This window comes from Pelodiscus sinensis, chromosome 1, assembly GCF_052426305.1.
Source record: "Pelodiscus sinensis isolate ZL-2025 chromosome 1, ASM5242630v1, whole genome shotgun sequence".
NCBI lineage: Eukaryota > Metazoa > Chordata > Testudines > Trionychidae > Pelodiscus > Pelodiscus sinensis.
The window spans coordinates 154,445,469-154,471,928 of record NC_143052.1 but is presented as its reverse complement, the minus strand read 5'-3'; the positions used below and the strand labels follow the sequence as shown (position 1 = coordinate 154,471,928).

The 26,460-nt window shown below is 44.9% G+C and overlaps 1 protein-coding gene across 3 annotated transcripts; it reads left to right on the top strand.

The window, feature by feature from the left end:
• Positions 1 to 3,538: 3,538 nt before the first annotated feature.
• GPR161 (G protein-coupled receptor 161) lies at positions 3,539 to 24,103 on the top strand. 3 transcript variants are annotated; one of them, XR_012897417.2, is made up of 7 exons: positions 3,539 to 3,671; positions 6,465 to 6,876; positions 10,566 to 11,290; positions 14,872 to 14,979; positions 18,927 to 19,046; positions 19,525 to 19,754; positions 20,388 to 20,525. XR_012897417.2 is itself a non-coding variant. In XM_075907091.2 (6 exons), the coding sequence occupies exons 2-6, from the start codon at positions 6,494 to 6,496 to the stop codon at positions 20,633 to 20,635; spliced, it is 1,584 nt and encodes a 527-aa protein (XP_075763206.1). In that variant the 5' UTR covers positions 3,539 to 3,671; positions 6,465 to 6,493; the 3' UTR covers positions 20,636 to 24,101. The 3 variants fall into 3 exon arrangements, 2 of the variants coding, with proteins under 2 accessions (XP_075763206.1, XP_089628911.1); XM_075907091.2 differs by lacking the exon at positions 19,525 to 19,754 and having other exon boundaries at positions 20,388 to 24,101; XM_089772785.1 differs by lacking the exons at positions 3,539 to 3,671; positions 19,525 to 19,754 and having other exon boundaries at positions 6,734 to 11,290; positions 20,388 to 24,103.
• Positions 24,104 to 26,460: the final 2,357 nt, after the last annotated feature.

Genomic DNA, 26,460 nt, shown 5'->3' with positions numbered 1-26,460 from the left:
TTCCTGAAGGGAGCTTCCAAAGAGGATGGAGAAAGGCTGTTCTCAGTAGTGACAGATGGCAGAACAAGGAGCAATGGTCTCAAGTTGTGGTGGGAGAGGTCCAGGTTAGATATTAGGAAAAACTATTTCACTAGGAGGGTGGTGAAGCACTGGAATGGGTTACCTAGGGAAGTAGTGGAGTCTCCATCCCTAGAGGTGTTTAAGTCTCGGCTTGACAAAGCCCTGGCCGGGTTGATTTAGTTGGGATTGGTCCTGCCTAGAGCAGGGGGCTGGACTTGATGACCTTCTGAGGTCTCTTCCAGCTCTATGGTTCTATGATCCTATAGAATAAATGAGTCAAATTCAATCTTTAGGGACATACTGGTAGATAATGTTTTTGTGTGTTTACATATACATTATTCAAGAATAACAATGTAACCAAATAGTTCCTGTCTATAATGTATTCATATTCCTTTGAGATCTATAGCGAATCATCTGGGAATTATGAAAACCGGCAATTGGCTCATGTCGATCTCTGCAGCTAATTACTGGTGGTGCTTAGGAAACAAGTCTCCAGGATTTCCTATTATTTGCCTAAAGACTCTGACCTGTCAATAGAATCCTGGGACTGCATAAAGACCCTTGGGACCTGATCCTTTTTATCTCAGATCTGCTTGATAATTTATCAGGGAAAGCTTAAAGTAATAAGACTGAGATCTCCAGTCCCATCTGAAATCACCCTGACTATGGATACTGGACTATAACCAATGGACGAATTCTACCATGAATGTGATCTCAAAACTGTATTCATGTCTGTATGTATATTGATCTTTTAACCAATACTCTCTCTTTTCTTGACAAATAAATGTTAGTTTAGTTATAAAGATTTGGCTGTAAGTGTGTATTTGGATAAAATATAAAATATTCATTATTCTGGGAGGCAGGGGCAATGCATGGGGGAGGGCATGAGCCTTCCCAAACACCATGGGCAAGAAGACCAGAGCATGGGAGTGGCCCTGAGGACTGGGGTGGGGCACCTGGTGCTGGCAGCATAGGTCAGGCCTCCCCCAGCACTCACCAGCAGTGGTGGAAGGAAGCAGAACAACATGGCCATAGATCACTTTGCTCCCAGGCTCCTGCCACCCTTATTTCTGTGCTGCTGCTATTGGCAGCAGCACTGCTTTAGGATCTGGGCATCTAGAGAATGACAGCTGCTGTCCAGACACCCAGCTCTAAAGGTAGTGCCAACACCAGTGCAGAACTACAGAAGTAAGGGTGGTACTCTCATACCTTGCCACCCTTACTATGGCCTAACATTTGTCATTTTTGCTGGGAGGTGTGGTTATAAGGATGGGGCCCTTGCAAGCCTCCTCGTGCCCTCTCCCCCATATCACTACTGCCTGTGTGTCTGTTAAATTATAAATCGCTTTTTTGCAGATCTCAGTGTTCTGATTGGTCTCCAGCTTAATGCAGCACTTCAACTGCTGCACAATCAAGTCCTCTAATGTTTTCCCAGTCCCACCTTTTTAGTCCCAAGACAACAAACCTGTGTGCATAATATCCTGATATATATATATATATATATATATATATATATATATATATATATATATATATATATATATATATATATATTGTCTAAGAACAACAATCACTGCATTATAGTTTACAGTGTATTATGAAGTACTTTGTGAAGTAAACACATTGTGATGGAAAGGTGTGTGTAATTTTCTAAAATACCTGATTTAAATTAGATATTTTATACCACTTATTCTCTGCTTCATGCATGTATTCTCAATCCTGTCATAATAACCTCACAACTCCTGGATGGGTTGCAATCCCTGGTTTGAGAACCATTGCTCTAATTTGTACTAGGGCCATGCTAGCATCTGGAGCAGCCCAGAATTAGGGAGGCACAAAAGTGACATGTAACCACCTTTTCCCCTCCAGGTTGTAACTTTCACATTTGAAAAGCACTGCTTACAATACCTTTCACATTTCTATTAATAACAGCATTTTAGTTCAGAGCACTTAGGGGACTTCTCATCATCTTCATCGGCTACTCCATATCACATGGCAGGACAAGATAAAAGCCAAACCCAGCAGTCACCTCCATCCGCACTTATTCAGTTTGGGCAGGTTTCTTGGCATGAGTATATTGTTGGAATGAAAGACCAATGAATTCTGAAGCACATGCACAAAGGAATGTCACTATCCTGCTAATGATCACTTAGGTGCCAAAAGCTTTGGTGGTGCACTAAGATTGCTAGTGATGAACAAGCTGAATATCTAGCCAAGCCACCTTAAATATGTAGCCACAGATTGATCTAGGTGGCATATCATCAGCAAGGAGGCTGTGTCTTCTTGGCATTTGCTATGATGATTTAAGGAACTAGGAGTCAGGATGCCAGGTTCTATTCCTGGTTCTGCTACTTATTATGTGATGTTGGGCAAATACCTTCCCTGCTTCATACCTCATCTGAGCCTGCCAAATGTAGTGGTAATGCATATTAGATGCCTTTATGCTCATACAGTTTTACACACACACATTTCAAGTTACATCCAATTAGGGATGTAATAGTGTAGTCGATTAACCAATAAGGAAAAGTTTATAGGTTAATGCTATAGACTACATGCATTCCCCCCTCTTCCCCCTTGCCAGTACACTTTTTAGCAGGCTGGCCAGCCGCCCAGCTCAGTCCTGGCTTGCACTGGGTCCTGGACTTACCTTGCTGCAGCTCTGCCTTTAAAGTGTATTAGGAGCCAGGTGGGCAAGCAGCCTGGCTCAGTTCTGCCTTGTGCCAGGTCTGGGAGCTCAGACCCCTTCCCTCCAGACAGGGGCTGCCCAGGGACTATAGAATAGTCGACTAACCGACAAGAATTCATGAGGTTAATTGACTAGTGAATTAACCGATATTTAACATCCCTAGTACCAATATCTACAGAAGTCTAAATTAGTATAATGGAATTTAAGTTATATAACATCCCTGAATTTGGTCTTGTGAGTCTGTATGAAGGGGGACAGGGGAAAAAATAGCAGAGGGGGTGAGAGAGTAGACCAAGGGTGAGCAAATAGCAGGGAAAAGTTGTAGCAGATTGGAAGGCGAAAAGAAAAGACACCTGTCAGGAAAAAAAAAAGTAGGAAGGGGGATTGCTGAGTGCAGAAACATGGGAAGAGAACAGGAAACTGATAGAGGAAAGAAAGGAAGGTGGGAAGAAAGATGAATGGAGGAGGGAGTGGAAAGCAGGGTGGGGGAGCAGAAGAGTGAAAGTGGGACAGAAGATGAAGGAGATGCAAAAATGGATGGAGGGGGTGGGAAAAGATGTGGAAAGGAGGAGAGACGGGGAAAGTGTAGAAGGAAAATAGATGAGGGAGATCAGGAGGAGAGATGTGGAAGGAGATAGAAGGGTGTGAGGACAGGAGGCGAGGTGGGGGAGGAGGGATGTGAGGGGGAAAGGAGGAGGGGGTGGGGGAAGAGAGGAGGAGGGGTGTGGAAGGGGCACAGGAGGGGGCAGGGGGGATGTGTGGAAGGGGGATGGAGCCGGGAGGCGGGTCGGGCAGGTTTTCCGGGCCTCTGGCTTGGCGGCTGCTGTGGGGGGTCCCGGGCGCTGTAACTCGAAACCTCCCGCCCCTGACTGCAGCGGAGGCGGCAGGGGAAGGAGAAAGCGGCGCGGCGCGGCCCGGCCCGGCGGTGAGTCTGTCCCACAGCCCCGCAGGGGAGCGTGTGGCTGCAGCTGCAGCGCGGGGGCCTCCTTTGCGGGCTCGCCCAGCCCGCCGCTTCCCGCTGCCCTTTGCTCCCGGGGCCCTGCTGGAGGAGCCCGGCGGGGCTCGGAGCGAGCGGCTCCCGCCCCCACCAGCCTTTGTCTGCGGGGCCGGGCCCGAGGGGGAGGCTGCGCTTCTGGGCAGGGGAGCAGCCGAGCGGAGTGCGGCCCCCGCCCCCGGTGTCCCGCCCCGAGCGGGGCCGCTGGGCCCGGGGAAGGCTGCGGGAGGATCGGGCCACGGGACCATCCCGCCCGGGCCGGAGCTCGAGTGTCCCTCGGAGCGGCAGGCGGGTGACACGAGAGGAGGGCGACGGGCCTGTGCACAGATGCGCCCCCGCCACATGCCCGCGGGACCCGCCTGCTCCGAGCGCCCTGCCGGCTTCCCTGCCCGCCCTGCCGCACGGCACCGGCTCGGCTTCGCCCCCCTCTCGCCTTCGCTCCGGCAGGAGCCGGCCGTGCTGAAGCCTTAGGAGAGTTCCTGGGCGCCCTGCGGCAGCACTAGCAGCGCCCCCGGGATTTCCTGCCCTCCCCGCGCTCTGGCTGCGAGAGGATACAGGGTGTTCTCTGCAGGGCCTGTCTCCATGGTTTGCTCTTCCCTGGCCTGCGTAGTGGGACCTTGTCTACATTAAAGAACTAGGGTGGGAACCCGTATTTGGAACCCCTCCCCCCCCAGTACTTCCTATGCCGACTTTGCAGCTGCACATACCACCCGCAGCTGCTCCCACTGGTGCATAAGCATTTGCTGAACACTCAGGACGGTGCTTACTTTGCCAAATATGGAGCAGTCCTTGTTCCCAGCGAGCCTGGGCCTGCTGCAGACAGGGGCTTGTCCCTGGCAGCAGCCTCAGTCTGTGGGGAGCTCAAACCCTCTGTATCAGAGGCAGCAGCATGGGGCCAGGGGATTGTGTGGGGGAATTGGTTTTTAAACTGGCTCGCCTGATCCACCAGCTCCTGTCTGCCATCCTATATTGCTGCCTCATATATAGAGGCAGCAGTGTGGGGTGACAAGAGGTTTCTCAAGAGTGGGAGTGGCCCTGCCCCTGGGTACTGTGGTATATTTGTGTAACTGCTAAGATTTCATGCAGTTACACAGACTACTCAATTACATTATATCTAACATCCCTACTCTGTGCCGCCTGACCTTCCTCCTTCATAGATCCTTCCTGAGTTCCCAGAGAAGCTGACTCTGGGCTGATTTATATCACTAGAGGTGTAGCTGAAAGCAGCCCAAGATCTTATGCACAATGTCCATGGTCTGTGCCAAATGAAATGCAAAGCGTAAACAATCAGCTCCACTGGTGGTGGGAAGTAAATGCAATTTAAAAATTCTTTTAATGTCAGTAAATTAATGTTTTCTTAACAAAACATGGAGAGAAATTTGTTTTTAAAAATGATTTTTTTCTCTTTTATGCATGCTGCCTTCCAAAATCTCAGTCAAAAATTGAAAAAAATATAAAAGGAAATTTCAAAAAAAGATTGTCTTCAAGTTCAGGCAAACTTGGTATTAGCATTTCTTGTGGAGTTGTGACTCACAGAGGCTGCTTTAGCTGGGAATCTTGCTTTCCATCCTTCTTGACTGGGGGGCATGAATATCCAGAAAGTGGCACTTTCTGGTGAATCACTAGCCTCCAAGAAATTCTAACAGCAAATTTGCATGAATTTTTTGACTTTCCCTTTTTATTTTTTTTTTCAATTTTTGGCATGGATTTGGGGATGCAATATGTATATGGCTTCAGTGACAAAGCAGTGAGGGGGCTGTACATTATGTTCATACAGTTCCCTGCTTCATTGCGGGGGGGGGGGGGGGAGCACCATTGTTCACACAGGGGAAAGGTGGTAAAGCAGGAGTGACATTTTTGAGGCCGGAATAGAGGCCTCTTGAGGCAGCTGGCAGTGGAAGTGCCACTAATCAGGTGCCCAGAGGAATTGTGCAGGCCTACCAGGATGAAGGGTTAGTAGTCAGGAATCTGCTAGAAACAATAAAGGGAGATCATAATGGCTCTCATGGGAATCAGGAGCAATAGGGAGATGTTGGTCAGCTGGGAGAAGTGATAAAGCTTTAGGTAAGGGCTGTTAACCATTTTCATAATGTGAATGAGAGCTTAATAAAGGCATTGCCTCTTGGACACATTTCCCACTGATAGTCACACAGAGGATCACCTCCCCCGGCTCACTGGCAATACAAGACCAATCCTGAAGTAACCACAGGCATTGCAAAAGTGATATTTAGAAAGAGTGTTTTAATGTATTTTTAATTTTTTTACTGTGACTTAGCAGTTGCAAACAAGGCTTATGTGTAACAGCAGCAGGTGCTCTACAGATCAGAGTAAAATACCACAGTAGTCACCTGTTCAAGTCAAGACCATTTATAACTCCATTATTTTTTCTTTTCATAATGGCTTTTTAGTGTAGATGACTGGGTGTTAGAACTCATCGGGAAAGCTGGTCAAAAGTTTTAAATAATGTCTCCCTCCCATCCCTGGAAAATATTAAATGAAATGTTTGCAAAATTTCCTCCCTGTTTTCCAACCCTGTTCTTGTGTTCTGTGCTTGGCTCTGCCATTGCCTTGCTGTATATGACCTCAGGGAACTGCTCTGTGCCTCAGTTTCCCCATGTAAAATGGTTATGTGTCTCCTGTGAGTGTTGTGAAGCTTGATTAGTGTTGATAAGGGGTGTTGAAGTCCTGGAATGTAAAATACAGGTGTTTTTCTTCTTGTTCCAGCTGCCCAGCATGTGCTGTCTGCTCTGTCAATGTGCGCTCTGACAATGAGCATCAACTCCTCCCTCAGCAATGGGAAGGGCCTGAGAAACCTCACCACACAGGACAACGGGGCAATCAGAGTCACGGAGTCAATTGCTATTATCGTCATTGCTATCTTCATCTGTTTGGGCAACTTGGTGATTGTTGTCACCCTTTACCGGAAGTCTTACCTCCTTACACTGAGCAACAAGTTTGTGTTCAGTCTGACACTGTCCAATTTCCTGCTGTCTGTACTAGTACTTCCTTTTGTTGTCACCAGCTCCATTAGGCGGGAATGGATCTTTGGAGTAGTTTGGTGCAACTTTTCTGCCCTACTTTACATGCTGATCAGCTCAGCCAGCATGCTCACTCTTGGTCTCATTGCTATAGATCGGTAAGCTCCTCCTTTTCATGATGAACAACAATGATTAATCCAAACAAGGTGCACGCAGCAAGATATTTTGTAATGTGGCTAAATGTACAGTAGAACCTCAGAGTTACCAACACCAAAGTTACAAACTGACCAGTCAACCACACAACTCATTGGGACTTGGAAGGACACAATCAGGCAGCAGCAGAGAAACAAACAAACAAACAAATATAAGTACAGCACAAGTCCTGTGTTAAATGCAAACTACTAAAATAAAGGGAACACAGCATTTTTCTTCTGCAGAGTAAAGTTTCAAAGCTGTATTAAATCAGTGTTCAGCTGTAAACTTTTGAAAGGATAACCATAACGTTTTGTTCAGAATTACGAACAATTTCACAGTTATGAACAACCCAGTGGCATCGACTCTGTGGGTGCTGCAGGGCTGGAGCATCCACATGGAAAAATTAGCAAGTGCTTAGCACCTACTGGCAGCCAAGCTCTCCTTTTGGCTCCCTATCCCCCCAGCACTACTTGCCTGATGGCGGCTCTGCTGACCAAATACTTCTCCTCCCTCCCAATGTTTGCCACCCGCCACAAAACTGCTGTTCCACAGTGTTTGAGAGGCTCTGGGAGGGAGGTGGGAGGAGCAAGGACATGATATGATCGTAGGAGGTGAGGGCTTCAGGAAAGAGGTGGAGTGAAGGTAGAGCAAGGGCGAGAAGGGGCAGGTGTTTAAGGGAAGAGGTGGAGCATGCAGTTGAGCACCCTGCACCCCTTGCTAGAGGAATAGTCGGTACCCATGGACAACCTCCATTCCTGAGGTGTTTGTAACTCTGAGTAATACAGTATCCATTTAGGAACAAAGAAGATAGGCCATAGTTACAGGTAGGGGACTTGATCCTGGGAAGGAGTGATTGAAAGATTGGGAGTTGTGAAGTATAATCAGCTGAACTTGAGTTCCCAGGGTGCCTTTCTGGCCAGAAGGGCTAATGTAACTATTCAGTGCATAAATAGGGGAATCTCAAGCAGGAGTTGAGAGATTATTTTACCTCTCTGGTACTGGTTTGACCCCATGGAATATTGTGTCCAGTTCTGGTGCCCACATTGCAAGAAGGATGTTGATAAATGTTAAGGGCTTCAGAGACGAGCACAAGAATAATTAAAGGCTCAGAACATATGCCTTATAGCCCTAGTTGTATACTAGACAGTTATTTTGAAATAACAAGCAGAGTGTCCACACTACAAGCCCATTATTTTGAAATAGCGGGCTGGTTATTTTGAAATAACTCCTGCTTTCCATGAGGAATAATGCTTATTTCAAAATAGTTATTTCAAAATAGCGGTAGTGTGGATGGTCATTCAAAGTTACTACTTCCCAGTGCTTCCTAGGGTTCTAAGTCAGGGTAGCGCATCCACATTAAGGGAGCCTGCCTCCGTCTAATTTCGAGGCGTCCCTGTAGTATGGACACGCTATTTTGAAATAGTTATTTTGGGAGTTACTATTTCAAAATAATTTATTTCAAAATAATTTCCTAGTGTAGACATGCCCATAATGATAAACTCAAAAAGTGCAATCTACAGTAAAACTCCAATTGTCCGGCATCCAGTGGTCCGGCACTCCCGATAGTCCGGCACCAACTGGAACCCAGAAGTGCTCCCGCCAGCCGGATAGTTGGAGCTGCTCTGCCCCTGGCTTACCCAAGTCCGCCATTGGTCAGCTTCAGCAGCGGTGAACTTGGGGAAGCCCTGGGGCAGAGCACCCCAGTTGCTCTGCCCCCGGCTTCCCCAAGTCCCCCACTGCTGAAACTGACCAGCGTCTGACTTGGGGAAGCCGGGAGCAGAGCAGCTGGGGTGCTGCCGGGTTGGTCCTGCAGCGCCGCCCTCACCCATGCTGCGCAGTTCCCCGCCGACCCCACCCCTCACCCCAGACCCCTCATAGCCCCCCCTTCCCGTACGCCGGCATATCTGATAATCCAGCACCCCCTGGGTCCTAAAGGTGCCGGATTATCGGAAGTTTACTGTATTTAGCTTAACCAAGAGAAGATTAAGGGGTGACTTGATTATAGTCCATAATTATGTACAAGGGGGAACAAATATTTAATAATGGGCTCTTCGGTGTAGCAGAGAAAGGTATAACACAAATGGCTGACAGTTGAGGCTAGACAAATTCAGGCTGGAAATAAAGAGAAAATTTTGAACAGAAAGAGTAATTAAATGAACCATTGGAACAATTTACCAAGGGTTGTGGCAGATTCTTCATCACTAGTTATTTTAAAATCAAGATTGGATTTTTTTTTCTAAAAGATCTGCTCTAGGAATTCTTTGGGAATGTTCTAGAGGTCAGACTAGATGAATACAATGGTCCCTTTTGGCCTCAGAATCTATACATGTAGCAATCTAAAAAGTTTTGATAAGAGAATGTGAAGGTTCCATGGATAAAGCAGTGAAAAGTCAGAGTTAAGGTTGCAGAGACCCAATTAAATACAGTTTTTAAACAATACAAAGTAACTTGGATTCTCAACCTGGGAACCATGATCTCATTCCCCTTCCTTCAGGCTAGATGGGTAGTGGAAGGTCCCAGACATTTTTAATGTGAGTATAGGATGGAGAAGGTTGGAAACCACTGCAATTATAGTAATTAGTAATAACAGTTACTTAGCTCTTGTATTGCACTTTTCAGCAGCAAATCTTGAAGCATGGGAGGAAGTCAAAGGAGGCCAGTACCTTTATCCTCATTTCATACATGGGGAAACTGATGCACAGAGAGAGGTGAAGTGACTTGCTCAAGACCAGTGGCAGAGCTAAATCTAGATCCATAAATCCCTGTCTAGTGCTCTACCCAGTAGACAACATTACCTCCCCAATATAATACCTTTTTCCTGTAATTACATATAAAATCGTGAAATAGAAGAGTAGAATATAATTAAATTAGTATTTCAAGATGCTGCGCATGCATCTAAGATTGTTAAAATCAATTGATGCTATAATAGCATATCATCTATGTAATCATGTATAATTCTAAAATCTCACTAATACAGCAAGATTCCGAAGCACCTGGCATTGGCTATTGTCAGAAGACAGGATACGGAGGTAGATGGACCTTTAGTCTGATGCAGTATGGCCAGTCTCATGTTTTTATGGTCAGGAAGCAGATTTCAGGTTGCATATGCAGTCTGATCTTGGGCACATCTTGACTTTTGAGTTCTCAACTGAAAATAATTTTTTAAACATGATTTTTTTAATGGTGACTCTAATTGCATGTAGGTTTGGGGAGTGGAAAACTTCCCCGGACTATGTCTACACTGCAGAGAAAAGTTGGAAAAAGATATGCAAATTGTGAACCGCAATTTGTGTTATCTTTTTTCACCTTTTTTTCCAAAAGAGGCTTTTCTGAAATTTGGCCTGCCTACATGGGGCCAAATTTTGGAAAAAACGCCTCTTTCAGAACATCCCTTATTTCTCTCACCGAGAGGAATACAGGAATGCCAAAAGAACATGTTCACTTTTTCAGAAACTGTTCCAAAAAAGCAGACGTGTTCCTTGGATGCGGCAGAGCTTTTAAGGGATACCTCTGGTATTCCTGAAAAGCTCTGCAGTCTAGACTCTAGACATAGCCTGGACTGTGATGGGTCTTGGTTCTTAAGCAGTAAACCAGATCTTTGCTCATTATACTTTTCTATGATACTACCGATATCTCCTTTTGTGTTTCCCAGGTATTATGCTGTCTTGTATCCAATGGTGTATCCAATGAAGATTACAGGAAACAGAGCAGTTGTCGCTCTTGTGTACGTGTGGCTACACTCCCTCATTGGCTGCCTTCCGCCTCTCTTTGGGTGGTCTTCCTTGGAGTTTGATCAGTTCAAATGGATGTGTGTGGCTGCGTGGCATAAGGAGGCAGGCTACACAGTCTTTTGGCAGATCTGGTGTGCTTTGCTGCCCTTCCTGGTTATGATGATCTGCTATGGATTCATATTTCGTGTGGCTAGGATTAAAGCACGTAAGATTCACTGTGGTAGCGTGGTCATTGTCGAGGAGGGCACCCAGAGGAATGGGAGAAAGAACTCTAGCACCTCTACCTCCTCTTCAGGCAGTCGAAAGAATGCTTTCCAAGGGGTTGTCTACTCAGCCAATCAGTGCAAAGCTTTCATAACTATCTTGGTTGTCATTGGTGCTTTTGTCATCACATGGGGGCCCTACATGATAGTAATTACATCAGAAGCTCTTTGGGGAAAAAATAGCATTTCTCCTGCTCTGGAGACATTAGCAACATGGTTATCTTTTTCAAGTGCCATTTGCCATCCACTGATTTATGGACTCTGGAACAAGACAGTGCGCAAAGAACTATTAGGAATGTGCTTTGGGGACCGATATTACCGGGAGTCATTTGTTCAGCGTCACAGGACATCCAGATTATTCAGCATTTCCAATAGGATCACAGGTAACAAACACTGAGATAAAAAAATGTTCTTCCCGTGAGGTTTATACTTTGTATCTGCACACATGTTGCATGTCTCAAGACTGTGCAAATGCACACTAGAGATGTGCTCAAGAAGGCTCCCAGTGGACTGTTTTTTCAAATTATATCTTCCATCTGAAGGAAAGCTGATGAGCTCCTTGCCTTTGATGGGAATGCATCTCCATCTCTTGATACAGCTAAATTATCATTCTCTTTCTTTCCCTCTCTCTCTCTCCCTCGCTCTTTCTCTCTCACACGCATACACTGTCACTCTCATATGATTAATATACTCAGCGGGCCTGATTCCAGCTTCAGTGAAGTTACATGGATGTAAAAATAATGCCATAAAATGTAGAATGAGGCCCAATATAGCTATGATAAGCAAAGTATAAATGTATTCAGCTTAATATAAAAATGTTTTCCGAGTGGTGTTAGTTCTCTCCTTGGTAAGGTTGTCATTTTAGCTGGAGTCATAACAAAAGCCATAGTTAACATTGTTCCAAAGTTTCCATTCTAAGACAAAGTAGTTAGTTAATTGTAACATCCCCAAATTTTTACCTGTAGGGCTAAACTTTTCCTGATCTATGCCTGAAGTCAAAACATTTTGGAAAGTTAAAATTCTGTTTTTGAGAATGAGATAGGGGGAAATCACCACCCTCTTCTGAATGAAAGGGAAATGCAAGCAAGGTCTGAAATTGACCAACCATGCAAGAGAAACTGACTAGACACAAAATTCTATCAAATGCTCAGAGTAAACAAATGGAAACAAATAAAGAAAATATTTTTTTCTCTAATGTCTTCCAGTTACCATAAACTTACATGTTCCTTGTAACAATATCAGGTAAAACCTTTACAGTCTGAAGTGAGAGTTTTAAGTTAAGGATAGTCCATTCAAAAAAACATCTTCTCCCACAAGGCTCATAAGCAGTGAACCCATAGAAGACTGTGATCTGCATTTCTAGATTTCCCAGTCCATCAAATCCTTTTTCTGCATGCATTTTAGATTGTAAACTGTGTGGGCCTGGGACTGTTTTTATTTTTGCATAGTGTATAGCATCAAGTCAGTTGTAGGTGCTAATAATAATATACCCCATTCCTTGTCAAAGTAGTTTTATATAAACATCTCAAAGAAATCCATCAGATATTTAGAACCATTCCTTAATTCCCAATGCTTCTTAGTATTAAAAAAATTCTGTATTGTTCAAGACGTACTAGACCAATTTGTGTCACTGCTGGGAAGCAGTAGTTTTTTCCTTGGTAAAGCAGGATAGGAAAATACGCTGTTGAAACACAAATATTATTGCTCTCTGCAAGTGCAAAATTTGTATTCAGTTTAGAAATGGGAGCAGCAGTCCCTCTCTTCATGATGGCCCTGATTCAAAACCCATCAAATTCAATGAGAATTTTTCCATTAATTTCAATGGGGTTTGGATAAGAGTTAATTGATGTTAGGCACCAGATTTTAAATTCTCTAGCAAGCACAAGCCTATCCCCTTCCTCTTATCTGCAGTAATCCTCCACTTCTTATGATCAAGTGTCCGATACAGTCAACTATGTACAGAGGTTGAAAAATGCAGGTGTCTCACCAATGGCAATTTTTTCTAAGGACACCAAAAAATGCGAGTGTTTGTTTACGTTTTTAGTCGTGGTTGTGAAGAAAACTTTATAAATGTAATGAAACTATTCCAGTACAATACAGATAGTCCCCAACTTACGAACGAGTTACGTACCAAGCACTTGGTTGTAACTCGATCTGTTCATAAGTCGGACCCCATTCATTAAATGTGACTGCGCTGTTCGTAAGTGCGATTGTGCATTCGTAACTCAGGGATATGCTTAATGGGAGGTTGGTCGTAAGGACGAACGGTCATAAGTCGATGCGTTCATAACTCGGGGACTACCTGTAGTGTCTTCCTGAGTCTGTAGACAGGCACCATCAGTGCCTCTGCTGCTGCTCAGAGCTTTGTCATATTCTAGCATAATGACATTAGCAAGATTCTGATCATTATTATGATTGCTAATTCAGCACACCTTGGAAATTGCACTTTCATGGTAATGCTTGGGAGAGTTATATGTAGAGGAAAGCACTGGAATTATCAGTGGGGAAAAAAGAAACAAAACATGGAAGGAAGGTGAGGGCACTGGAAACTCCCATCTTCATTATGGAATCCAGGTAGCTTTCAGAGTCCTGGTTTACTCTAGGGAGCTATTTTAAATAACTCCCTTATTTTGAAATAACAAGTGGAGCATTCACACTACCAAGCCCATTATTTTGAATTAAGGGGCTTGTTGTTATTTCAAAATTACAGTTGGTATTTCCTGATTTCCTCAGGCATTAATGCTTATTTTGAAATAGTTATTTTGAAATAGGGGTAGTGTGGATTCTCCACTGCTGCTATTTCAAAATAACTACTCCCCAGAGCAGTGTTTCCCAACCAGGGTTCTGTAGACCATCGTCAGGGGTTCTGCGAGAAATCATGGAATAAATACATTTTTTTTTTTCTTACAATGCTTACATATATATATAACAGCTCTTTACAAATACATTTTCTTGACAGTAATTTAGCAGTAATTGAATTGCGCTCCCTGCTGTCAACTTTTTCTGGCCAAGCAAACATTTTCATAGGTAGGGGTTCCTCAGGATATGAAAAATTATTTTAGGGGTTCCTCCATGGGAAAAAGGTTGGGAATCACTGCCCCAGAGTCATTCAAGGTAATTACTCCCCAGTGCTTCCTGGGGCTCTAAATTAAGGTAGCGCGTCCACATTAGGGGAACCAGCCTTGGACTAATTTCGAAGCGTCCCTGTAGTGTGGATGTGCTATTTCAAAATAGTTATTTCAGGAGTTATTATTTAAAAATAAGGTATCTCAAAATAATTTCCTAATGTAGACATGCCCAGAGACAGGCTCTGGAAAGACTGGAAGCATTGCCAGGGAAGCTTCTTCCATTTGCAAGAGTAGGCTGGGCAGCTTCCAATTTATCAGACATCTACTGGCTAGATAGAGACTGATAGAAAAGGTCAAGATCTTAAGACTGTATCTTATTAAGAATCGCAGAGTTTTCCCCCTTTCCAGCATCTGAGGGTTGTAAAGAATCTGGAACTTGCCCCTGCCCTCACTAGTTATCATCCCACCATTACACTTGTCTTTCATTGCTACTTCTGGCTACTAGATTTAATCCCTTGACTAGAGAGTGTCTGATACATTTTTTTCCAGTACATATTTATGTGCATATATATGTGCAAATATTTCCAAATATAATTGGCTCCCCCAGTAAATTGCACATATTTGCAAATTGCTGGAGAACAATAGACAGCAGGCTTGCTTTGTGGAAAGAGTCTAGAAGCATTTGGCAGCTGGTGACATGAACAAGGTGGGAAATCCAGATGGTTTGACAGCTGAATTAGTAGAATGTTTTTTGTTCTTTTATCACAAGCAAATGGGGAGAAGGGAAAGTCAGGGATCGAATTGGGCACTTGGATGTGGGATTTGTCTGAAGATGCTATATTACAATAGATCTACCATACAGAGCACAATTCTGTGATAATTTAACTGTTTTGCAGATTTGGGACTATCTCCCCATCTCACAGCTCTCATGGCAGGTGGGCGGCCTTTAGGACACAGCAGCAGCAGCACAGGGGACACTGGTTTCAGCTGCTCTCAGGATTCAGGTAACTGTTGTTTTCCTTTCACAGACAGAAGATTTTACTTGCAGAATTCTGTGGGCAGTCTGTATTTATGCCTAGATATCTTTTGGCAAATGAACAGTAACATTAAGCATCTCCTATGGCAGTGGTTTTCAACCTATGTTCCATAGACCACTGATATCCTGAGCAGAATTGCCTTAGCTTCTCCTCTGTGTATTTGATCTTGAAGCGTGTACTACGAAAATGCTGTTCAGCCCAGGAGAATAATTTCTTTCCCTAATGGATATTTCCTAAGAGCATGATAATCTGTTTGTTCCATTGCTTTTTTCTCCTTCCTTCAGTAATCTTCCGCGCTCCCCAAGAAGCTAAGCAGCAAACTGCTAGGGAAATAGGCCTTCACTTCCTGCTCGTAGGAGCTTTCATTTGGCCACTCTATGCTAGAGCCTCTCTTATCAAGCAGAAGCTTCCCATCTTTGTCTTGAATCTCTCAGATAGTAGCTAGGGAGAGGTCACTGTGATCTGCTGTGGTAATAGGGGGGTTGTGGTTTTAACTACCCACAGAAGGACGTTTTAAAGAGCATCTATTTTAAAGAGCATTTTTTTAAAGACACCAGAGAGCACTCTTCTGACAGGTGCAGCTCTGCAGTGCTTTCTGCTTCCCTCTGACTGGGAGAGGAGGCTGGCAGGGTGGTATTTTTCATGAAGGCAACACTACTCCACTAATACTGTGGATACAGTAAGTGAATTGTAGGCTTATAAGCAGCTATAAGTGATAAAGGGTAATGAGGAACTCTTCTCTTTATAGCTATCTGAAAAAAGACACCAAAAGGCCTCCACATCAAAGATATAAGTTGTTAGCCCCAATGTGTAGGGAATTCGAATTGGGAAACGACAGAAGACAGGCTTTTTAGGTAGTATAAGCCAAAGGAGATGTATAAAGAGAAAAGATCAAGGAATGCCTGTTCCAGATCAAGTATTTAATGAGGCAGATAATATAAAAATCATCCATATTCAGTCAAAACATTACCTTAGCATCCCTTCTAAACTAGGGATGTAATAGTATAGTCAATTAACCAATAAGCAAAAGCTTATCGGTTAGGGCTATAGACTACAAGCATCCCCCCCACCAGTACATTTTTTAGCAGGCTGGCCAGTAGGATGGCTGTGTCCCACCTTGCGCCTCTGCAGCTCTGCATTTAAAGTGTATTAGGAGCTGGGCGGGCAGACAGCCTGGCTTAGTTCTGGCTCAAACCGGGTCTGGGAGCTCAGACCTCTGCCCCAGACAGGGGCTTTTGGCACCCCGTGCTGCTGCTTCTATATCAGAGGCAACAGCATGGGGCTACACAAAGACAGTCCATGAGGGGAGCTGGTTTTTAAACTGGATCCCCTCACGGACCAGCTCTGCCTGGTAGCCCACTCTACTGCCTCTGATACAGAGGCAGGAGTGTGGAGTGGCAAGGAGTTCCTTGGGAGTAGGGCCAGATTGCACTGGGTGCTGGCCCAGCCCCCGGGGACTATAGAATAGTCAAGTAACTGATAAGAATTCATGAGGTTACTCAACTATTCAATTAACTGATGTTTAACATCCCTATTCTATACGGCTGTGTCTTCACTGGGCCACTTATTCCGGAAAATCAGCCGCTTTTCCGGAATAAGCTGCTTGCTGTCTACACTGGCCCTTGAATTTCCGGAAAAGCAACGATGTTCTACTGTATAAAATCAGCCGCTATTCCAGAAAAACTATTCTGCTCCCACTCGGGCATAAGTCCTTATTCCAGAACACTGTTCCGGAAAAGGGCCAGTGTAGACAGCCCAGTAGTCTTTTCCGGAAAAAAGCCCCGATCGCGAAAATGGCAATCGGGGCTCTTTTCCGGAAAAGCGCGTCTACATTGGCCACAGACGCTTTTCCGGAAAAAGGGCTTTTCGGGAAAAGCAGCCTGCCAATGTAGACGCTCCTTTTCCGGAAAAACTGAAAACGGAATAGTATTCCGTTTTAAGCAGTTCCGGAAATTCATGCCAGTGTAGAGACAGCCTACAGGTCTCCACTTCTGAGGCAAGAATTACAGGCCAATTTCCTTACTCAATATGGTTTTTAAAATATATGCTAAACATTTTTCTCAAGGACTAGAGTGTCTTCTTCCTAATTTTACCGATCCATTTCAGTCTAGGTATCCAAGGAGTAGGGCTTGGATCTTGCCCCATTGACATCAATACCCCAAATTATCCACAGAACATTAAAAGTATCTCCCTCATTTAGCATGGTCTATGAGGAAGATAACTCAGTCTTTCATTATTATGTGTTTGGAGAGGCATTTGACAGGATGGAATGGAAATATGTATATATCATAGTGCAATTCTGGACCATCCTTCGTTTAACAAAAACAGGTTTGCTAAATACATCATTAGTTAAGGTCAGATATGCGAGGCAGTGTCTCGTCTCATGGAACTCATCGTGGATGCGTGTTGTCATCTCTGCTCTAAATTGGTCCTGGACCTTCTGGATATTCCAATAATAATAAATCCAGGAATCAACTGAACTTGTGTGGCTGGGAGGGTATAATTGTGTGGTGTGCAGTGGGTATAATTGAACTGATGAATGATTTGGGACAAGATATAAAACATGGAACAGATGTTGAAAGAAGCTTTTGATTCATCATCAGAGTGCAAATGTTTTTGGCCCGAGAGTAACGCGTCCCGTGCATTCAGGGGAGCGCATGTTGCACCTTTCAACAGCAGGTGTAAGAAGCAATTACACAGCATGCTCCCTTAGTGCTCTCTGAGGCACACTGTCTACTTCTGTGCCAAGCAGGCAGAATGCCTCTCTGATTGTCACAAGGATTATCTACACTAGGGATGTTAAGTAATGGTTAATTAGCTAATTGAATAGTCGATGGAATTTCCATTGACTACTCAATTAGTAGATAAATGGTAGTGCTCGCTAACACCGCTGTGGCTCTGCATTTTAGATTTAAATCTAAATGCAGAGCCGCAGCCAGGACTGCTACTTCCCTGGTACCCCCCTCCTCCTACACTGCAGAGACAGTGCTGGGGTTGGGGGGGACCAGCTTTTAAGCTGGCTCCTCCCAGCAACAGCTCTTGCTCTCCCCCTTGCTGCCTCTGATACAAAGGCAGCAGATGGGGGAAAGCAAGTAGTTGAATAGTCACTCAACTAGTCACTTACATCCCTAGTCTACACTGCAATTAAAAAGCCCGGGCTAGCCCATGCCTACTGACTAAGGGGCTCTAATTGTGGTATAGACGTTCTGGCTCCAGACTGGGCTCTAGAATCCTGCATGGTGGGAGGGTCCCAGAGCTCAGGCTGCAGCTCGAGCCTAAATGGCCACACTGCAATTAAACAGCTTCTTAGCCAGAGCCCTGTGAGCCTGACTCAGCTGACCCAAGCCAGCCACAGGTGTCGAAGTGCAGTGTTGGCCTACTCTTAGTGCCTGTATTCAGCCATAACTGTGTGGTAGTGAGGAGCAAGACCATATCCCAGTGCCTGCACCCCCTACATCCTACCCCCTGCTCCAGCCCATAGCCCTCTCCTGCACACCAAACCTCTCATCCCTGGCCTCACCCCAGAGACCACACCCCCAGCCAGAGCCCTCAGTCCCTCCTCCTGCACCTCAATCTCCTGTCCCAGCCTGGTGAAAGTGAGGTGACAGAGGGAGGGGGGATGGATTGAATGGGACAGGGCTTCGAAGAATGGGTGGGATCTTGGGGAAGGAATGGGGTATGGACAGGGAAGGAGTGTTTGGTTCCATGCAATTAAAAAGTTGGCAACTTTAGATAATAACTTGTGTGAAATCCCATCACAGTTGAATGCGGAGTGATAATACATCAGCACATTTTAGGCATCTTTTAAAGAGAGGGGCGAAAGGCCATGCACTCAAAAATTCATTTCCCCCCGATAATTTTAGGTTTGTCTTCTCAGGGGTTGGTACTATTTCTAAACGTTTTCTGCATTTCAGGGACAGATGTGATGCTGCTTGAGGACTATAGTTCAGATGGTGCTCATCACCCGCATTGTGTTTATCCCTATCGACGGAGGAGTTCAGTGACATTCGAAGATGAAGTGGAGCAAATCAAAGGTGTGTTCAGGATGGTTACAATAATACTGCTCACCTGGGATGAGCCCCCTGCACCTCCCAGATTGCTGCCCAGCCTAACTGTCCCTCTCTTAAAACTTAGAACACAGGGTATATTTACACTACAGAGAAGATTGAAACTGCCGCTTTCGATCTTCCAGGGTCCGAATTAGCGGGTTTAGTGAAGACAGCTAATTCGAAGTGAGAGGGGCACTTCAGTTGATGCTGGTCGTCCTGCTTCCACGAGGAGTAAGGGAAGTCAAAGGGAGAACGTTCTCCCTTTGATTTCCTACAGTGTGGTCAGTGTCAAAAGTTGAGTTAAGGTATTTCAACTTCAGCTACACAATTAATGTAGATGAAGTTAGGGATCTTAATTTGACTTTTTCCTGTAGTGTAGACATGCCCTCAGAGAACAAGTATTATTCCCTGGGCTCTTCACCCCTTCCCCTCCAATAGCTGCTCTGACTCCTCCCTTCTGCAGATTCCTCCACAACCTTCTTGAGAGGCCCCCCACTCACTCCATCCTTTATTGCTGGGTCACCTATTTTCACCACTGATGCCTGCTCTGACTTCCATCTCATTGACTGTTCTCCCATGCCACCTGGGCTACATCTCCCAGCTGTTTCCCATCCTGATGCTGCCAGTGAGTGAGTGGAAGGGAGGGAAGAACACGTTTTCTGGAACAGGGAAGTGAGGCTAGTCAGGACTCAGGTATATTTTAAAACTGTCTTTCTACCGTCTGTCCAATTCTTTTTAAGATCTGCTCTTTTCTTCTTATTCACATAGGAATGACTTTAAAGCCAGGACAGATGTGTGTTTGATATAAGTGCATCTGCTCTTGCACCACACTGTAGCTAACCAATCTAGGGATGTAAAATCCCATTTAATCAGTTAACTGATTGAACATGATGTTTAACTGGTTAACCACTTAAATGGGGGTGAGCGGAGACTGCCGCACTTGGCTGGAGCAGCCCCCTTCCCCTAAGTCCCGCTGGTTAACCATAACCAGTAAGCATCACCTGTAACCAATTAGCTATTCACATTCCTAAACCAATCTAGGAGACAACATAGAACTTTTAGAAACTGCATGAAATTCTTATGGGATACTAGGGAGCTTGTGATGACCAGTAAGACAGAGTGGTGCATAACATTTCTGTGAAAAAATATTTTGAAGCTTAGTGTGCTTTGAGAACCTCAGATAAAATATGCTATGGAAGCATAAGTAGTATTAGTTGCAATAGTAATTATATGTAGAAGACATGATCCCACATTTGCAGACCCGAAGACCAATATTTGCCCTCAGATGTTTGCACGTTATTAATTGTTCTGTCTTTATTTTTTTAGAAGCTGCAAAGAATTCTGTTTTCCATGTAAAAGCTGAAGTGCATAAATCTTTGGACAGTTATGCATCCAGCTTGGCTAAAGCTATTGAAGCTGATGTGAAAATCAGCTTATTTGGAGAAGATGCTTTACCGGGATCTTTGTTCCCTTCGCGGACTGTACCAAGCAACAGTGTTGGTGTACGGCGTAGTGGCAGGGCTCAGGTTGGCCAAAGACTTCAGCTGCAAAGCATTGATGAAGGGAATATTTGACAAGAGCACTGAACCGGAAGAAACCACTAAGTAGGACCAGTTCTCATTATTTTAAAAGAAGCAGGATATTCAGAATGGCTTAACTTCAGTGTTTTAGTCAAGAACACTTGAAAATACCTGAATACTTGTCATTAAATACATACATCTGCATTTTAGAACAGTATTTACTTACTGTTCAGGGTACTGTAAATGTGTTTGTGTAATGTTTTTAATTCATTAGGCAGCACATAAAAACATAGGATCTGCCTTACTGGACCAAACTGAATACAGATCAAATATCTGTCAGTGGTCAATTCCTGATATTTCATAGGAAAGCAAACCACACAAGAAAAACCCCATGCAGCAATATATGAGGTGTTGTAGAGAACTGACACATGAGCTATCAATGTAATCCCTAAAAGAGGAGATTTGATGGTTCTACTTACTTGGAACTTTATACACTGTGTTGTTTTGGGGAACTGTAAAAAAAAGACCAGGTCATGCATTTAACAAAAGCACAAAATCTGAGACTAGTTTTCAGATTTCCAAGATCCCTTTTATCCAAATTATGGCCCTGTTTACTTTTCATGTTGGATTATGTTTTTGACAGTCATGGGAATGCTAAATATGAGGCCTTTGTTCCACTGGACAAGTGTTTCACCAGGGAGAGCAGATATATCATTCCCACATATAATGGGTAAAGGCAGGCCAGCATTGGAAAGATGGTTGCAGAAATGGTTTCAAAAGACTGACATGCATATTTTGTTTGGGTTCTCTGTGAGAATTATTTGCTTTCCTTGTTTTGTTTTTACTTGGAGGCATTGTACAGCTACCAAGATTTAATAAGGATGAGATTGAATATCAATTCTTCATTGCCTTTTAATATTGACATTATTCTTCAGGACACATTCTTTACACATAGAAAAAGTACGAGTTGGATTTTTACAAGGGAGCATGTCTTTTTTGTATTGTTTAAGCAATAGCTACCTCAGTGCAAGTCTTTCTTGGAGTTAAACTCATGAAATCTTAAAGTAATATTTAGCACTTATATAGCACTTTTCACATTCCAAGCGCTCTATGAACATAAATTAACCTTTACAGCTCCCAGCCCCCAGGTAAGCAATGTAAAGTCCCTGTTTTGTTGAAGCAGCAAAGTGAAGGACCAGGCTTGCCCAGAAGTGCCAGGCTCACTGACAGGGGGAGAGGGCAAGGAAAAGGGGGCAATTGCACCGGAGCCTGGTGGCATTAAGGAGGCCTGGTCCTTTTAAACAGTGCTGCTGTAGAAGTGTGGCAGCAGCTGCAGGGAGCCCTGGAGCTGGAATCCACGGAGCAACAGGGGGGAGCTCCCTGCCACTTTGAACCCCTGCCTGGGTCCAAGGAGCAGCAGGGCAGAGGGAGGGGGACAGAAGGAGCAGGGAGAGGAGAGCTGGGCTGGGAATGAGGGAAGAGAGCCAGGCTGGGAAGAGAAGAAGGGAGCCAAACTCTGGGGGTAGGGCTGGGTGCAGGATTGCAGGGAGCGAGAGACGCAAATGAACTGGGCTGGGAGGGCAAAAGTGTAGAGGAGTTCAAACTAGGGATGTTAAATTGTGGGTAATCAGCTAATCGAGTAGTCGATGGAATGTCCATTGACTATTCGATTAGCCGATAAGGAGGGGAACTGTAGAACTACAGCAGGATTAGCTCCCGGCCCGGGACCTAACCCCACTGCGGCTCTGCCTTTTAAATGTATTAAGAGTCTAAAGGGTCATAACACATTTAAAAGGCAGAGGCATAGCTGGGGGACCAGGCGCAAGCTGGGAATCAGTTGATTCCCAGCTCGTGACCAGTCCCTTCCCCCGCTGCATGTCTGCTTTTTAAATGTATGAAGAGCCGCCTGGCTCTTCATACATTTAAAAAGCAGACATGCAGCAGGGAGGACGTGGAGCGAGTCGGGACAGCTGACTGGCTCGCGTCTTGTCCCCCTCCCTGCGCCTCTGATTTTTAAATGTATTAAGAGCATTTAAAAAGCAGACACATAGGACCAGGCTTGAGCTGGAAATCAGCTGATTCCCGGCTTGTGCCCAGTCCCCCACTATGCCTCTGCCTCTTTTTCCCGCTCTGGAGATGGTACTAGGGGAAACTGGCTTTTAAACTGGCTCCCTCCAGCACCACCTTCTGCTCCCCCACTTGTTGTCTCTCTCTGATAGAGGCAGGAAAGGGGGGGAGGGAGCGACTAATCAAGTGTCTACTTGACTATCTGATAAGCTTATGCTTATTGGGTAATCAACTGCTTGACTAGTTGCTTACATCCCTAATGCATACAGGGGTAGGCAAGGAAGCTGGGAGAAAGGAGTTCGGGGGGTACAGAACCTCTGGGGAGCAGAAAGGGGAAGGAGAATGGGATGGATACTTCCAGGCAGGTGGGGGATGGAGCAGTGACTGACCAAAGGGTCCTCTGATTGAGGGGTGGTGCTGGGGTTTCTCTGGGCAGGGAGGAAGGTGGATTCTGGCTCCCACTGAGGGAGGAAATTAGGGGTCCAATTGATGTGTTGTCCTGGGGCTTGGAATTCCTGTCTGCAGGCCTGAAAAGTGCTCGCTCATTGTGTGTGATCCACATGGTAACTGTAGGGGCACAATACCTCTGAAAATCAGCGTTAAGGCATCTCAGTTTGGGCACTTAAAAACCTGAGAATTAGAGAACTCTTGTGACAGTTGAGCTGCATGTGACTTACCCAAGGCCACAGACAGAGTATCAGAGGGTAAGAACTCTAGATTTAATGAAACTCAGCCTCATTTCTAAACTTCTAGGTCACACCTTTCCCTGGCCCCAGTTCAACAAAGCATTCAAGCACATGCTTAAATCCATGCCTGTTCAACAATGCGCTTAAGCTCATGCCTCAGTACTCACTTCTGTCCCATTGAAGTCAATGAGATTTGCTTTAAATTAAGCATGTGTTTTGCTGAATAGGGATGAACTATTGAATTGAGACCTCAATAGTTCACTAGTATGGGGTGTTTTGCATAGCTACAAAATATTCAGGAATGAAAGCTAATAATATCGGTTTGTGAGGAATTGATAGCCAGAAACCTATTGACCCCAATCACGCATTCATTTTACTTTATTTAATTTTTCAATGTATAAATTGTATCTTTTGGCAGCTCTGGGCAAATGTTCAAGAATACGTAAATCCATTAATTGCCAGGAAATGCCCTGCACCAAGGTCATTATTGCCATTGTAAAAGGAATATGTCACTGGAATTCTTTTCATGAGTGATGCTGTTTTCATTGCTGTCTATGTAAACACACACATGGTATAGTAGCTCGTCCGATTGTTAGAAACAGTGTCTTAATGTTCCACTTACAGGCAGTCCCCGACTTACGCGGATCCGACTTATGTCGGATCCGCACGTACGAACGGGGCTTTCTCGGCCCGGAGCTCGCAGGCAGCGGTCCCGCCACCTCGACCTCTGGGGCGAGAAAAGCTGCTACCGGTGCCCCTGGTCTGCTGGGGACCGTCTACAGCAGACCAGGGGCACTGGGAGCAAAGCCGCAGCAGTGGCTTTGCTCCCCGTGTCCCTGGTCTGCTGGGGGGGGGGGGGGGGCGCAGCTAGTGTCCCCCCCCCCCCTCCAGCAGACCAGGCTTTTGTTGTGGACCCTGGGGCAGAGCAGCTGGGGCGCTGCCGGTTGGTCACACAGCGCCGCTCTGGGCACTACTGGACCAACCCGGCAGCACCCCAGCTGCTCTGCCCCAGGCGTCCTGATTCAGCCGCTGCTGGTCAGTTTCAGCAGCGGCTGAATCAGGACGCCTGGGGCAGAGCAGCTGGGGTGCTGCTGGGTTGGTCCAGTAGCGCCGAGGAGCGGTGCTACTGGAGCAACCCAGCAGCACCCCAGCTGCTCTGCCCCAGGCGTCCCCAAGTCAGCCACTGCTGAAACTGACCAGCGCTGACTACAGGAAGCCCGAGGCAGAGTTGCTCTGCCCCGGGCTTCCTGGAATCAGCCGCTGATCAGTTTCAGCAGCAGCTGACTTGGGGACGCTTGGGGTTCTTAAGTTGAATCTGTATGTAAGTCAGAACTGGCGGTCAGTTTCAGCAGCGGCTGAATCTAGACGCCAGTTCTGACTTACATACAGATTCAACTTAAGAACAAACCTACAGTCCCTATCTTGTACGTAACCCGGGGACTGCCTGTATTTTGTAAACCCTTGCAAAACAATTTGACCAAAAATGCCATTGAAGAAAAGGGAACATAGTTTGGATGGATTGGATTTACCCTTATTCACCATTAGGTTGAGTTGAAGTAATTGTCAAGATTCAGGCCCAAAGGCATAAATGTAGGGGGGGAGACCACCAAGGCTCATATGAAAGCACAAAATAGTTAGCATTATTTAAAGAGCACCTTATGCACCAAAACACAGACCCAAATTCAGCCCACCTGAAGGTTTGAGGAGTTGCACCTGCTTATACCAAGGTTGAATTTGATTCAGTGTTAATTTCACTAATAGATTAATAATATATTTGCTAAATAACTTATTTACAAAACAAAACATCTTAAACCCTCTCCATAATACCGTTGTTAGTGTTTTCTAGTTTGAGGCATTATTAGGGAAATAACTAATTAAGAAATACACATTTTACAAAGTTGCATGCAGAGTATAAGGAAAAACATTGTAAAGTGAGCAGTCGATTTTCATTCTGCACCCTGCATGAAGTGTCCCACCCCTGAAAAAAGTGAGATTTAAAAAAAAAATTACTTTTTGATAATCAAAGGTGTTACTGATTTCACGGCAGAGGAATTTTTTTAAATGTTGACAATGTTCCACTAAAGAAAGTAATAGTTCTAGCCTAAGACAAAAGCATGGAACATGTTGCATGACACTTCCGCCCCTTCCTTAGTTCACCAGTATTATTTGTCAGATTCTGTCCTTTTCTGGCAATCAGAATTGAATTCATGTTGAGATTTATCCTTAGGGTTCAGTTATGTCCTCCATGAGTCAGCAATTATGATCAAGTTTGTTCCACGAGGAGAATGTGGGTTTTGCCCTCCTCTCCCCTGTATTTACATGCATCCAAGGGACAACGGGGGGTCAGGGACAAATGCACAGTGGCCTCCTAACTCTCTACTGTCTCTGGGTGTGCCACTTCACCCTGGAAGCATGGCTCCAAATGTCATGGGCAGCTATCAAATCAAAATGCATGTAGTCCACCCTTACACAAAGCAGTATTTAATTAATCAAAAAAAATTTAGCATCTTTAATGCCCCAGTCTAGGAAGGCATTTAAACACATGTCTAATTGTAAGTATGTGAGTAGTCCCATTTACTTCATGGGACTTCTCATATGGTAAGTATCTCAGAGTCCTTATTTTGTATAAATTGCCATGTCTGACACCCTACAGAAATGGTTATCTGAGACCATGTTTTACAGCCTTTTGTGAAATATGTTTTCTAAATTAAAAAATTAAGACCCAGGGCTGTGTCTACACTGGCATGAATTTCCGGAACTGCTTAAAACGGAATACTATTTTGTTTTCAGTTTTTCCGGAAAAGGAGTGTCTACATTGGCAGGCTGCTTTTCCGGAAAAGCCCTTTTTCTGGAAAAGCGTCTGTGGCCAATGTAGATGCGCTTTTCCGGAAAAGAGCCCCGATCGCCATTTTCGCGATCGGAGCTTTTTTCCGGAAAAGACTACTGGGCTGTCTACACTGGCCCTTTTCCGGAACAGTGTTTCGGAATAAGGACTTATGCCCGAGTGGGAGCAGAATAGTTTTTCCGGAATAGCGGCTGATTTTGTACAGTAGAGCATCGTTGCTTTTCCAGAAATTCAAGGGCCAGTGTAGACAGCTTGCAGCTTATTCCGGAAAAGCGGCTGAT